This window comes from Salmo salar, chromosome ssa10 (genome assembly GCF_905237065.1).
Source record: "Salmo salar chromosome ssa10, Ssal_v3.1, whole genome shotgun sequence".
Classification (NCBI taxonomy): Eukaryota; Metazoa; Chordata; class Actinopteri; order Salmoniformes; family Salmonidae; genus Salmo; species Salmo salar.
This window is the reverse complement of record NC_059451.1, coordinates 44317944-44330297: the sequence shown is the minus strand read 5'-3', so window position 1 is coordinate 44330297 and position 12354 is coordinate 44317944. Positions and strand designations below refer to the sequence as shown.

Here is a 12354-nt window from a genome sequence, read left to right as displayed (position 1 = left end):
TGTAATATAATGTGATTAACGTAATATGATTGTAATGTCATTGTAATGTAATGTGATGTCGGCGTGATTGTATTGTAGGAGGCTATGCAGCAGTGGTACCAGCACTACCAAGCCCAGAGCTACAGCACCGCCCCCCAGGAGAGCCAAGCTAAGGACTATAGCAAGGAGCACACACAGGTCAGTGTAGTGTGTTCTCAGTTACTGTATTATCTCCCAGGGGTATACTGATCAGAATCATAACACAGGTCAGTGTAGTGTGTTCTCAGTTACTGTATTATCCTCCAGGGGAATACTGATCAGAATCATAACACAGGTCAGTGTAGTGTGTTCTCAGGTACTGTATTATCTCCCAGGGTTATACTGATCAGAATCATAACACAGGTCAGTGTAGTGTGTTCTCAGTTACTGTATTATCTCCCAGGGGTATACTGATCAGAATCATAACACAGGTCAGTGTAGTGTGTTCTCAGGTACTGTATTATTCCCCAGGGGGATACTGATCAGAATCATAACACAGGTCAGTGTAGTGTGTTCTCAGGTACTGTATTATCCCCCAGGGGAATACTGATCAGAATCATAACACAGGTCAGTGTAGTGTGTTCTCAGGTACTGTATTATCTCCCAGGGGAATACTGATCAGAATCATAACACAGGTCAGTGTAGTGTGTTCTCAGGTACTGTATTATGTCCCAGGGGAATACTGATCAGAATCATAACACAGGTCAGTGTAGTGTGTTCTCAGGTACTGTATTATTCCCCCAGGGGTATACTGATCAGAATCATAACACAGGTCAGGTATTTCAATATAAGCAACATTATAGCCAGTACATTATGTAAAGTAGGGTGGGAAGCAGTTAAGTTTACATGTACAGACACACACGGTACCTGGCACGTCAGGGTCACAACACACGCGGTGTCTGTCACCTCAGGGTCACGACACACACGGTATCTGTCACCTCAGGGTCAAGACACACACGGTACCTGTCACCTAAGGGTCACGAAACACACGGTATCTGTCACCTCAGGGTCAAGACACACACGGTACCTGTCACCTAAGGGTCACGAAACACACGGTATCTGGCACCTCAGGGTCAAGACACACACGGTACCTGGCACCTCAGGGTCAAGACACACACGGTACCTGTCACCTCAGGGTCACGACACACACTGTATCTGGCACCTCAGGGTCACGACACACACTGTATCTGGCACCTCAGGGTCACGACACACACGGTATCTGGCACCTCAGTGTCACGACACACACGGTACCTGGCACCTCAGGGTCACGACACACACTGTATCTGGCACCTCAGGGTCACGACACACACGGTATCTGTCACCTAAGGGTCACGAAACACACGGTATCTGGCACCTCAGGGTCACGACACACACTGTATCTGTCACCTCAGGGTCAAGACACACACGGTACCTGTCACCTAAGGTTCACGACACACACGGTATCTGGCACCTCAGGGTCAAGACACACACGGTACCTGGCACCTCAGGGTCAAGACACACACGGTACCTGGCACCTCAGGGTCACGACACACACGGTACCTGGCACCTCAGGGTCAAGACACACACGGTACCTGGCACCTCAGGGTCACGACACACACGGTATCTGGCACCTCAGGGTCACGACACACACGGTATCTGGCACCTCAGGGTCAAGACACACAGGTGATACAATAACTGCCTTCAACACACATGCACATCTCACATATGCTGTCATCCGACATGAAACGTTACCCGTGAAGCAGAACTATCGCCCTTCACGGAGTTCAGTCTTAGAAGTTTGTGTGTTTCTGCATATGACTGCCTCATGCCCACTGACTCCCACTTATCCACCTGCCTGCCTGTGTAGGGAAATGTGTGTGTGCGCGTGTGCGTTTGTGCCTGTGTGTGTGTGTGCCTGTGTGTGTGTGTGCGTGTGCGTGTGTGTGTGTGTGTGTGTGTAACATATCCCTGTTGTGTTCCAGCAGGCTGTGGCGGCGGTGCCGTCCTATGGGGATTACAGCTCCTACATGCAGGCTGTCAGTCAGTACTATTGTCAGCCTCCTATGACCCAGCCACCTCCCCAGGTCTACCAACACAGAGACCCAACCAAGGTACACAGCACAGTACACAATGTCACTGTTAAGACGCAGAGCACAATGTCACTGTTGAGACGCAGAGCACAATGTCACTGTTGAGACGCAGCGCACGATGTCACTGTTGAGACGCAGCGCACGATGTCACTGTTGAGACGCAGCGCAGAATGACACTGTTGAGACGCAGCGCAGAATGACACTGTTGAGACGCAGCGCAGAATGACACTGTTGAGACGCAGTGCAGAATGTCACTGTTGAGACGCAGTGCAGAATGTCACTGTTGAGACGCAGTGCAGAATGTCACTGTTAAGACGCAGTGCAGAATGTCACTGTTAAGACGCAGTGCAGAATGTCATTGTTAAGACGCAGCACATAATGTCACTGTTAAGACGCAGCGCACAATGTCACTGTTAAGACGCAGCGCAGAATGTCACTGTTAAGACGCAGTGCAGAATGTCACTGTTAAGACACACAGTCACATTCCAAAAGCCACAGCCCAGATGTCCAAACCCTAGCTAGTCAACACCTCCAACCCAATGTTCCAGAGAGTTCACGACCCCAATCTATCTTCTCTATGTATAAGGGTACACTATTAGGGTACACCAGTGCCCACCGAAACACACCCTACTCCCCCTTCTTTCTCTAGATGTAATACGCACTAACATCATCACTTAGCCTGTACCTTGGACTCCCATGTCCCAGCTTTCATCTAACACTGTCCAATCCCTGGCTGTAACCTCATACCCCAGCTCACACTATATCCCATTCTTGTCATGTCTCTCTCTGGTTGACTTTAGTGACCCCCGCTCTCCTACCCAAGCTACCCCTTCCTATAACCCTTCCCTGTACCCTTCTTATGCTCCCTCCTGGGGTGTAATCTATCGTAGTAGTATGTCAGTGACCCCCCGGTGTGGAAGGCCTGTGGTATTTAGATGCTGGTGTGTTTATTTGGGGAGCATGACACTCCTCACCCCAACCCAGGACACAGATATCCTGCTGTGAGAGACTGTCTGTCCACACCACAGCAGGTGTCGCGTCATAAGACTAAGGAAGGCCGGTGTGTATGTGAGTATGTGTGTGTGTGTGTGTGTGTGTGTGTGTGTGTGTGTGTGTGTGTGTGTGTGTGAGTATGTGTGTGTGTGTGTGTGTGTGTAATAATAGGAGTTGGAGGTGAGTAAGGCCCTGAGTGAGTTTCTCCATGCGTTCGTTAACTGTGTGTGTGTTCGTTTTCTTTCTCTCTCTCTGTCTGCTAGGAGGCTGATGTGTGTAAGTCGCTGGGTGTGTCTCTCCATGCGGTCAGTAACGGTGCCCAGTCGGTGCTGCCCACCGCGGTCCTGCCAGCCTACAGCCCCATGCCTATGATGTCAGGCTTCATGGCCGCGCCACCTCACGCCACACACCCACCCAGCTCCACCACACACATCCAGAGTGCCCACACCCAAGCCACCAATGAATGGAACCAGTACTACTACGTAAGTCACATGATGTTGATGATGATGAGGATGATTAAGAGGATGTTGATGGTGATGATCTTTCCGTCAGAGACACCGTACTCATTATGGCCAAACTCCAGGAACACCATGGAAGTTAGAGAACCAATACAACTGCTATATTTAAACTTTCTACAGTGATATAAGTAAGGGGTAGTCCCAGTGTAGAGCCAGTACTAGGAGTTCTGGCAAGTCTAGAGGCCAAATGTCCCCTTACAAAATTCAAAAGATACAAGCATCTGTGAAATTGTGATTTGTCCAAATAATCAGTGACATAAGTTGTCCATCCCACAGTCTGTCGACAGATGCTACTACCATTTATGTTACCTGCATCTGTCGACAAGAGATTTGTAGTGGTACTAGATGCATTATCCTGGACGGCTGTAGTAGCAGTGTGTGACGTTTGAGCGTGGGAGATTAGGAGAATGAGCTGAGATGAGCAGACAGCCTAGTGGGAGGATTTACTCAGAGACTTGAGCTGAACTCATGTATTTTTTTTGTTTTTTTTGTTTTTCATTTTAGCAGACACTCTTATCCAGAGCGACTTAGAGTAGTGAATGCATACATTTCATACTTTTCTTTTCTGTACTGGCCCCCCGTGGGAATCGAACCCACAACCCTGGCGTTGCAAACACCATGCTCTACCAAGAGTTACATCTACAGTACCAGTCAAAAATTCAGACACACCTACTCATTGAAGGGTTTTTCTTTATTTTTACTATTTTCTACATTGTAAAATAATAGTGAAGACATCAACATGATGAAATAACACATAGAATCATGTTGTAACCAAGAAAAAGTGTTAAACAAATGAAAATATATCATGTAGTAACCCTTTGCCTTGACAGCTTTGCACACTTTTGGCATTCTCTCAACCAGCTTCCTGAGGTAGTCCCCTGGAATGCATTACAATTAACAGGTGTGCCTTGTTAAAAGTTATTTTGTGGAATTTCTTTCCTTCTTAATTATCAGGAATCAAGCTAAGACCCAAGTGCAGGCTGTGTGAAGTAACAATGTTTATTGTAAACACCGGGGCAGGTAAATGACAGGTCAAGGCAGGCAAATCAAAGTTTATTTGTCACCTGCGCCGAATACATCAGGTGTAGACCTTACAGTGAAATGCTTACTTACTGCTCTAACCAATAGTGCAAAAAAAGGTATTAGGTGAACAATAGGTAAGTAAAGAAATAAAACAGTAAAAAATGACAGTGAAAGATAAAAGTAGTGAGGCTATATACAGTAGCGAGGCTACATACAGACACCGGTTAGTCAGGCTGATTGAGGTAGTATGTACATATGGTTAAAGTGACGATGCATATATGATGAACAGAGAGTAGCAGTAGCGAAAAAGAAGGGTTGGCGGGTGGTGGTTGGTGGGTGGGTGGGGACACAACGCAGATAGCCCGGTTAGCCAATGTGCGGGAGCACTGGTTGGTCGGCCCAACTGAGATAGTATGCACATGAATGCATAGTTAAAGTGACAAGCATATATGATAAGAAGCGGCGTAAAAGAGGGGTTGGGGGGCACACAATGCAAATAGTCCGGGTAGCCATTTGATTACCTGTTCAGGAGTCTTATGGCTTGGGGATAAAAACTGTTGAGAAGCCTTTTTGTCCTAGACTTGGCACTCCGGTACCGCTTGCCATGCGGTAGTAGAGAGAACAGTCTATGACTGGGGTGGCTGGTGTCTTTGACAATTTTTAGGGCCTTCCTCTAACACCGCCTGGTGTAGAGGTCCTGGATGGTAGGTAGCTTAGTGATGTACTGGGCCGTACGCACTACCCTCTGTAGTGCCTTGCGGTCGGAGGCCGAGCAATTGCCGTACCAGGCAGTGATACCAACCAGTCAGGATGCTCTTGATGTTGCAGCTGTAGAACCTTTTGAGGATCTCAGGACCCATGCCAAATCTTTAGTTTCCTGAGGGGGAATAGGCCTTGTCGTGCCCTCTTTACGACTGTCTTGGTGTGTTTGGACCATTCTAGTTTGTTGTTGATGTAGACACCAAGGAACTTGAAGTTCTCAACCTGCTCCACTACAGCCCTGTCGATGAGAATGGGGGCGTGCTCAGTCCTCCTTTTCCTGTAGTCCACAATCATCTCCTTAGTCTTGGTTACGCTGAGGGATAGGTTGTTATTCTGGCACCACCCGGCCAGGTCTCTGACCTCCTCCCTATAGGCTGTCTCGTCGTTGTCGGTGATCAAGCCTACCACTGTTGTGTCATCTGCAAACTTAATGATGGTGTTGCAGTCGTGCCTGGCCATGCAGTTGTGGGTGAACAGGGAGTACAGGAGGGGGCTGAGCACGCACCCCTGGGGAGCTCCAGTGTTGAGGATCAGCGTGGCAGATGTGTTGCTACCTACCCTCACCACCTGGGGCAGGCCCGTCAGGAAGTCCAGGATCCAGTTGCGGAGGGAGGTGTTTAGTCCCAGGATCCTTAGCTTAGTGATGAGCTTTGAGTTTACTATGGTGTTGAACGTTGAGCTGTAGTCAATGAATAGCATTCTCACATGTGTTCCTTTTGTCCAGGTGGGAAAGGGCAGTGTGGAGTGCAATAGAGATTGCATCATCTGTGGATCTGTTGGGGCGGTATGCAAATTCTGGTGGGTCTAGGGTTTCTGGGATAATGGTGTTGATGTGAGCCATTACCAGCCTTTCAAAGCATTTTATGGCTACGGACGTGAGTGCTACGGGTCTGTAGTCATTTAGGCAGGTTGCCTTTGTGTTCTTGGGCACAGGGACTATGGTGGTCTGCTTGAAACATGTTGGTATTACAGCCCCTATGGCAGCCGTAGGAAGTGTCACGGGACAGCTAAGATCCTCACTCTTCAATAAACAGAGACAAGAAGAACGACACCTTGTCAGACAGGCCACTTCCTGCATGAAACCATCTCAGTTTTTTGCCTGCCAAATGAGTTATGTTATACTCACAGACACCATTCAAACAGTTTTAGAAACTTTAGGGTATTTTCTATCCAAATCAAACAATTATAGTAGTTTTCTTATAGTAAATCTGAGTTTGGTGAGTGTCAAATTAGCTAGCCCGTGATGGCGAGCTATCTACTCAGAATATTGCAAAATGTGCTTTTGCCGAAAGAAAAAAAATCATATTTTCTAAATTTTACTCTTGGGTGTTGACTTGTGTTACATTTGCAATGTGAAAATTCATGGTGGAGCGCACTCGCCATCTATAGGATTTTTGGGGTGTGACACTTGGCATTTGCCAAATTAAATTTGCAATATGATTTGGATGAATGTGGACCAAATTGGGTGGTATTGTGCATTGTGTGTATGATTCGTGCAGTGCCAATATGTTCCCATTCTATTTTGTCCATTTCATGGGGGTCTTCCCTTACATCGTCTGTAGATCTATTGGGGCGGTATCGACTGGATCTATTGGGACGGTGTCGTCTGGATCTATTGGGGCGGTATCGTCTGTGGACCTATTGGGGCGGTATCGTCTGTGGATATATTGGGGCGGTATCGTCTGGATCTATTGGGGTGGTATCGTCTGGATCTATTGGGGCGGTGTCGTCTGGATCTATTGGGGCGGTATCGTCTGTGGATCTATTGGGGCGGTATCATCTGTGGACCTATTGGGGCGGTATCGTCTGTGGATATATTGGGGCGGTATCGTCTGGATCTATTGGGGTGGTATCGTCTGGATCTATTGGGGCGGTGTCGTCTGGATCTATTGGGGCGGTATCGTCTGTGGATCTATTGGGGCGGTATCATCTGTGGACCTATTGGGGCGGTATCGTCTGTGGATATATTGGGGCGGTGTCGTCTGGATCTATTGAGGCGGTGTCGTCTGGATCTATTGGGGCGGTATCATCTGGATATATTTGAGTGGTATCGTCTTTGGCTATATTGGGGCGGTATCGTCTGGATATGTTAGGGCGGTATCGTCTGGCTCTATTGGGGCGGTATCATCTGGATCTATTGGGGCGGTATCGTCTGTGGACCTATTGGGGCGGTATCGTCTGTGGATATATTGGGGCGGTATCGTCTGTGGACCTATTGGGGCGGTATCGTCTGTGGATATATTGGGGCAGTATCGTCTGGATATATTGGGGCTGTATCATCTGATCTGTTGGGGCGGTATCGTCTGTGGATATATTGGGGCGGTATCGTCTGGGTCTATTGTGGCGGTATCGTCTGTGGGTCTATTGGGGTGGTATCGTCTGTGGATCTATTGGGTTGGTATCGTCTGGATATATTGGGGCGTTATGGTCTGGATCTATTGGTGCGATATCGTCTGTGGATCTGTTGGGGCGGCATCGTCTGTGGATCTATTGGGTCGGTATCGTCTGTGGATCTATTGGGTCGGTATCATCTGGATATATTGGGGTGGTATCATCTGGATCTATTGGGGCGGTATCGTCTGGATATATTGGAGCGGTATCGTCTGTGGATCTATTGGGGCGGTATCGTCTGGATATGTTAGGGCGGTATCGTCTGGGTCTATTGGGGCGGTATCATCTTGATCTATTGGGGCGGTATCGTCTGTGGACCTATTGGGGCGGTATCGTCTGTGGATATCTTGGGGCGGTATCGTCTGGATCTATTGGGGCGGTATCGTCTGTGGATATCTTGGGGCGGTATCGTCTGGATCTATTGGGGCGGTATCGAATGTGGATCTGTTGGGGCGGTATCGTCTGTGGATCTATTGGTTTGGTGTCGTCTGGATATATTGGGGTGGTTTCGTCTGTGGATCTATTGGGTCGGTATCGTCTGGACATATTGGGGCCGGTATCGTCTGGATCTATTAGGGCGGTGTCGTCTGTGTACCTATTGGGGCGGTATCGTCTGTGGATCTGTTGGGGCAGTATCGTCTGTGGCTCTATTGGGTCAGTATCGTCTGTGGATCTATTGGGTCGGTATCGTCTGGATATATTGAGGCGGTATCATCTGGATCTATTGGGGCGGTATCGTCGGGATATATTGGAGCGGTATTGTCTGTGGATCTATTGGGGCGGTATCGTCTGGATATATTGGGGCGGTATCATCTGGATCTATTGGGGCGGTATCGTCGGGATATATTGGAGCGGTATTGTCTGTGGATCTATTGGGGCGGTATCGTCTGGATATATTGGGGTGGTATCATCTGGATCTATTGGGGCAGTATCGTCTTGATATATTGGAGCGGTATCGTCTGTGGATCTATTGGGGCGGTATCGTCTGGATATGTCAGGGCGGTATCGTCTGGATATGTTAGGGCGGTATCGTCTGGGTCTATTGGGGCGGTATCATCTTGATCTATTGGGGCGGTATCGTCTGTGGACCTATTGGGGTGGTATCGTCTGTGGATATCTTGGGGCGGTATCATCTGGATCTATTGGGGCGGTATCGAATATGGATCTGTTGGGGCGGTATCGTCTGTGGATCTATTGGTTTGGTGTCGTCTGGATATATTGGGGTGGTTTTGTCTGTGGATCTATTGGGTCGGTATCGTCTAGATATATTGGGGCGATATCGTCTGGATCTATTGGGTCGGTATCGTTTGGCTCTATTGGGTCGGTATCGTCTGGACATATTGGGGCCGGTATCGTCTGGATCTATTAGGACGGTGTCGTCTGTGTACCTATTGAGGCGGTATCGTCTGTGGATCTGTTGGGGCAGTATCGTCTGTGGCTCTTTTGGGTCAGTATCGTCTGTGGATCTATTGGGTCGGTATCGTCTGGATATATTGGGGCGGTATCGTCTGGATATATTGGAGCGGTATTGTCTGTGGATCTATTGGGGCGGTATCGTCTGGATCTGTTAGGGCGGTATCGTCTGGGTCTATTGGGGCGGTATCATCTGGATCTATTGGGGTGGTATCGTCTGGATATATTGGAGCGGTATTGTCTGTGGATCTATTGGGGCGGTATCGTCTGGATATATTGGGGTGGTATCATCTGGATCTATTGGGGCGGTATCATCTGGATATATTGGAGCGGTATCGTCTGTGGATCTATTGGGGCGGTATCGTCTGGATATGTCAGGGCGGTATCGTCTGGATATGTTATTGCGGTATCGTCTGGGTCTATTGGGGCGGTATCATCTTGATCTATTGGGGCGGTATCGTCTGTGGACCTATTGGGGCGGTATCGTCTGTGGATATCTTGGGGCGGTATCATCTGGATCTATTGGGGCGGTATCGAATATGGATCTGTTGGGGCGGTATCGTCTGTGGATCTATTGGTTTGGTGTCGTCTGGATATATTGGGGCGGTTTCGTCTGTGGACCCATTGGGTCGGTATCGTCTAGATATTTTGGGGCGATATCGTCTGGATCTATTGGGTCGGTATCGTTTGGCTCTATTGGGTCGGTATCGTCTGGACATATTGGGGCCGGTATCGTCTGGATCTATTAGGACGGTGTCGTCTGTGTACCTATTGAGGCGGTATCGTCTGTGGATCTGTTGGGGCAGTATCGTCTGTGGCTCTTTTGGGTCAGTATCGTCTGTGGATCTATTGGGTCGGTATCGTCTGGATATATTGGGGCGGTATCGTCTGGATATATTGGAGCGGTATTGTCTGTGGATATATTGGGGCGGTATCGTCTGGATCTGTTAGGGCGGTATCGTCTGGGTCTATTGGGGCGGTATCATCTGGATCTATTGGGGTGGTATCGTCTGGATATATTGGAGCGGTATTATCTGTGGATCTATTGGGGCGGTATCGCCTGTGGATATATTGGGGCGGTATCGTCTGGATCTATTGGGGCGGTATTGTCTGTGGATCTATTGGGGCGGTATCGTCTGGATCTGTTAGGGCGGTATCGTCTGGGTCTATTGGGGCGGTATCATCTGGATCTATTGGGGTGGTATCGTCTGGATATTTTGGAGCGGTATTATCTGTGGATCTATTGGGGCGGTATCGCCTGTGGATATATTGGGGCGGTATCGTCTGGATCTATTGGGGCGGTATCATCTGGATCTATTGGGGCGGTATCGTCTGTGGACCTATTGGGGCGGTATCATCTGGATATGTTAGGGCGGTATCGTCTGGGTCTATTGGGGAGATATCGTCTGTGGATATATTGGGGCGGTATGATCTGGATCTATTGGGGCGGTATCATCTGGATCTATTGGGGCGGTATCGTCTGGATATATTTGAGTGGTATCGTCATTTACATAAATAAGAAATATCAGAACAAGCAATGTCAGAGTCTGGAATAGAAGTGAACATGTATAAATGGTGTGTATTGACAGTGTGGACAGTATATGAATAGAAACGTTATGTACAGCAGTAGCTATATAAGATGAGCCATGACTAGAATACAGTATATACATATCAAGTCGATAAAACAGTAAACATTATTAAAGTGACCAGTGTTCAATGACTATGTACATAGGGCAGCAGTCTCTGAGGTGCAGGGCAGAGTACCAGGTAGTAGCCGGTAGTGATTAAGCTGTTTTTCAGTCTCTCAGTCCCAGCTTTGATACACCTGTACTTTCTCCACCTTCTAGATGGTAGCGGGGTGAACAGGCTGTGGCTCGGGTGACTGAGATCTTTGATGATCTTCTCTCTCTCTCTCTCTCTCTCTCTCTCTCTCTCTCTCTCTAGAATCAGACGACTCGGGGGCAGAAGCGGGAGTACCCTCACTTGGCGGTGCACAATATGACATCAGAGGGGGCGTACGTGGGGCAGCACTCCCAGGGGCTGGGGGGTCAGTACGCTGACTACTTCAAGAAGAAGAGGATCTAGAGATGACCTCTGACCTCCCTCTCTCTGAACCCCTGCACCCTATCTCCTAAACCATACAGTACATACACAGTCTCAGCTTTAGTGTTCTATGATGTTGGTATATACACACACACACACACACACACACACACACACACACACACACACACACACACACACACACACACACACACACACACACACACACACACACACACACACACACACACACACACTATGTTGCTTTTGTCCTGTTCAAGCCTTAACTCTTAACTCAGTTGGTGTAAATGTTTCGTTGACTAATAATCTCTGTACATTGTTTCTAATGTATGTGAGCTGCTTCTGTATTTTAGGGTCAGTCATTCTGCCAGTCAGTCGGTCTGCCTTGTTGAAGGCCAGTCAGTGTGTAGTCAGGTTTCTCTCTCTCTCTGTTTCTATCACTCAGTTTCTAATCTCTCTGTGCGCTTTTCTACAAACGGGGGAAACTGGCCAGTGTTGCAGACAGAGTTGATTTGATGACTCACTGTAACTGACGTGTTTTTCTCTTCCTCAGTGTCTTTCTCTTTTTCTGATCACCTAAGCTCTCCTTTTATCTCTCTCTTTGTGGAGACCTTGATGTAGTGTGTGTGTGTGTGTGTGTGTGTGTGTGTGTGTGTGTGTGTGTGTGTGTGTGTGTGTGTGTGTGTGTGTGTGTGTGTGTGTGTGTGTGTGTGTGTGTGTGTGTGTGTGTGTGTGTGTGTGTGTGTGTGTGTGTGTGTGTGTGTGTGTGTGTGTGTGTGTGTGTGTGTGCGTGCGTGCGTGCGTGTTGTGTCGTAAGTGTAGGAGTGATCAGCCATTAGCAGGGTAGAAGAAGGCAGGGCTACCCTGGAAACTCAGATACACAGGGAGACGGATGTCTAATCACTGCTTTTAACCTTGAACAATGGACACTTATAGGCTCCCATTGGTCTGGTGTACTAGCAAATGAATGGACACCTAACTTGGTACCTTATAGACATGACAATAGTCACTGAGTGGACACTTCTTTGGGTCGATATAGCCATGTATTATAACTAGCTAGGGGATGGACATTTCCAAGACCTTGGCCTTCTTCTTATGGCTCT

The 12354-nt window shown here is 48.2% G+C and overlaps 1 protein-coding gene across 3 annotated transcripts in view; it reads left to right on the top strand.

The window, feature by feature from the left end:
* raver2 (ribonucleoprotein, PTB-binding 2) overlaps positions 1 to 11902 on the top strand; it is a 176708-nt gene extending 164806 nt beyond the window's left edge. For 2 of the 3 annotated variants that reach the window (XM_014123425.2, XM_014123423.2), the window contains exons 12-15: positions 79 to 177; positions 1980 to 2108; positions 3344 to 3562; positions 11132 to 11902. In XM_014123425.2, the coding sequence (XP_013978900.2) occupies positions 79 to 177; positions 1980 to 2108; positions 3344 to 3562; positions 11132 to 11272 (588 nt within the window). In that variant the 3' untranslated portion in view covers positions 11273 to 11902. The remainder of the gene's footprint in view (positions 1 to 78; positions 178 to 1979; positions 2109 to 3343; positions 3563 to 11131) is intronic. The other variant, XM_014123424.2, reaches the window with a different exon arrangement.
* The last annotated feature ends 452 nt before the right edge of the window (positions 11903 to 12354 follow it).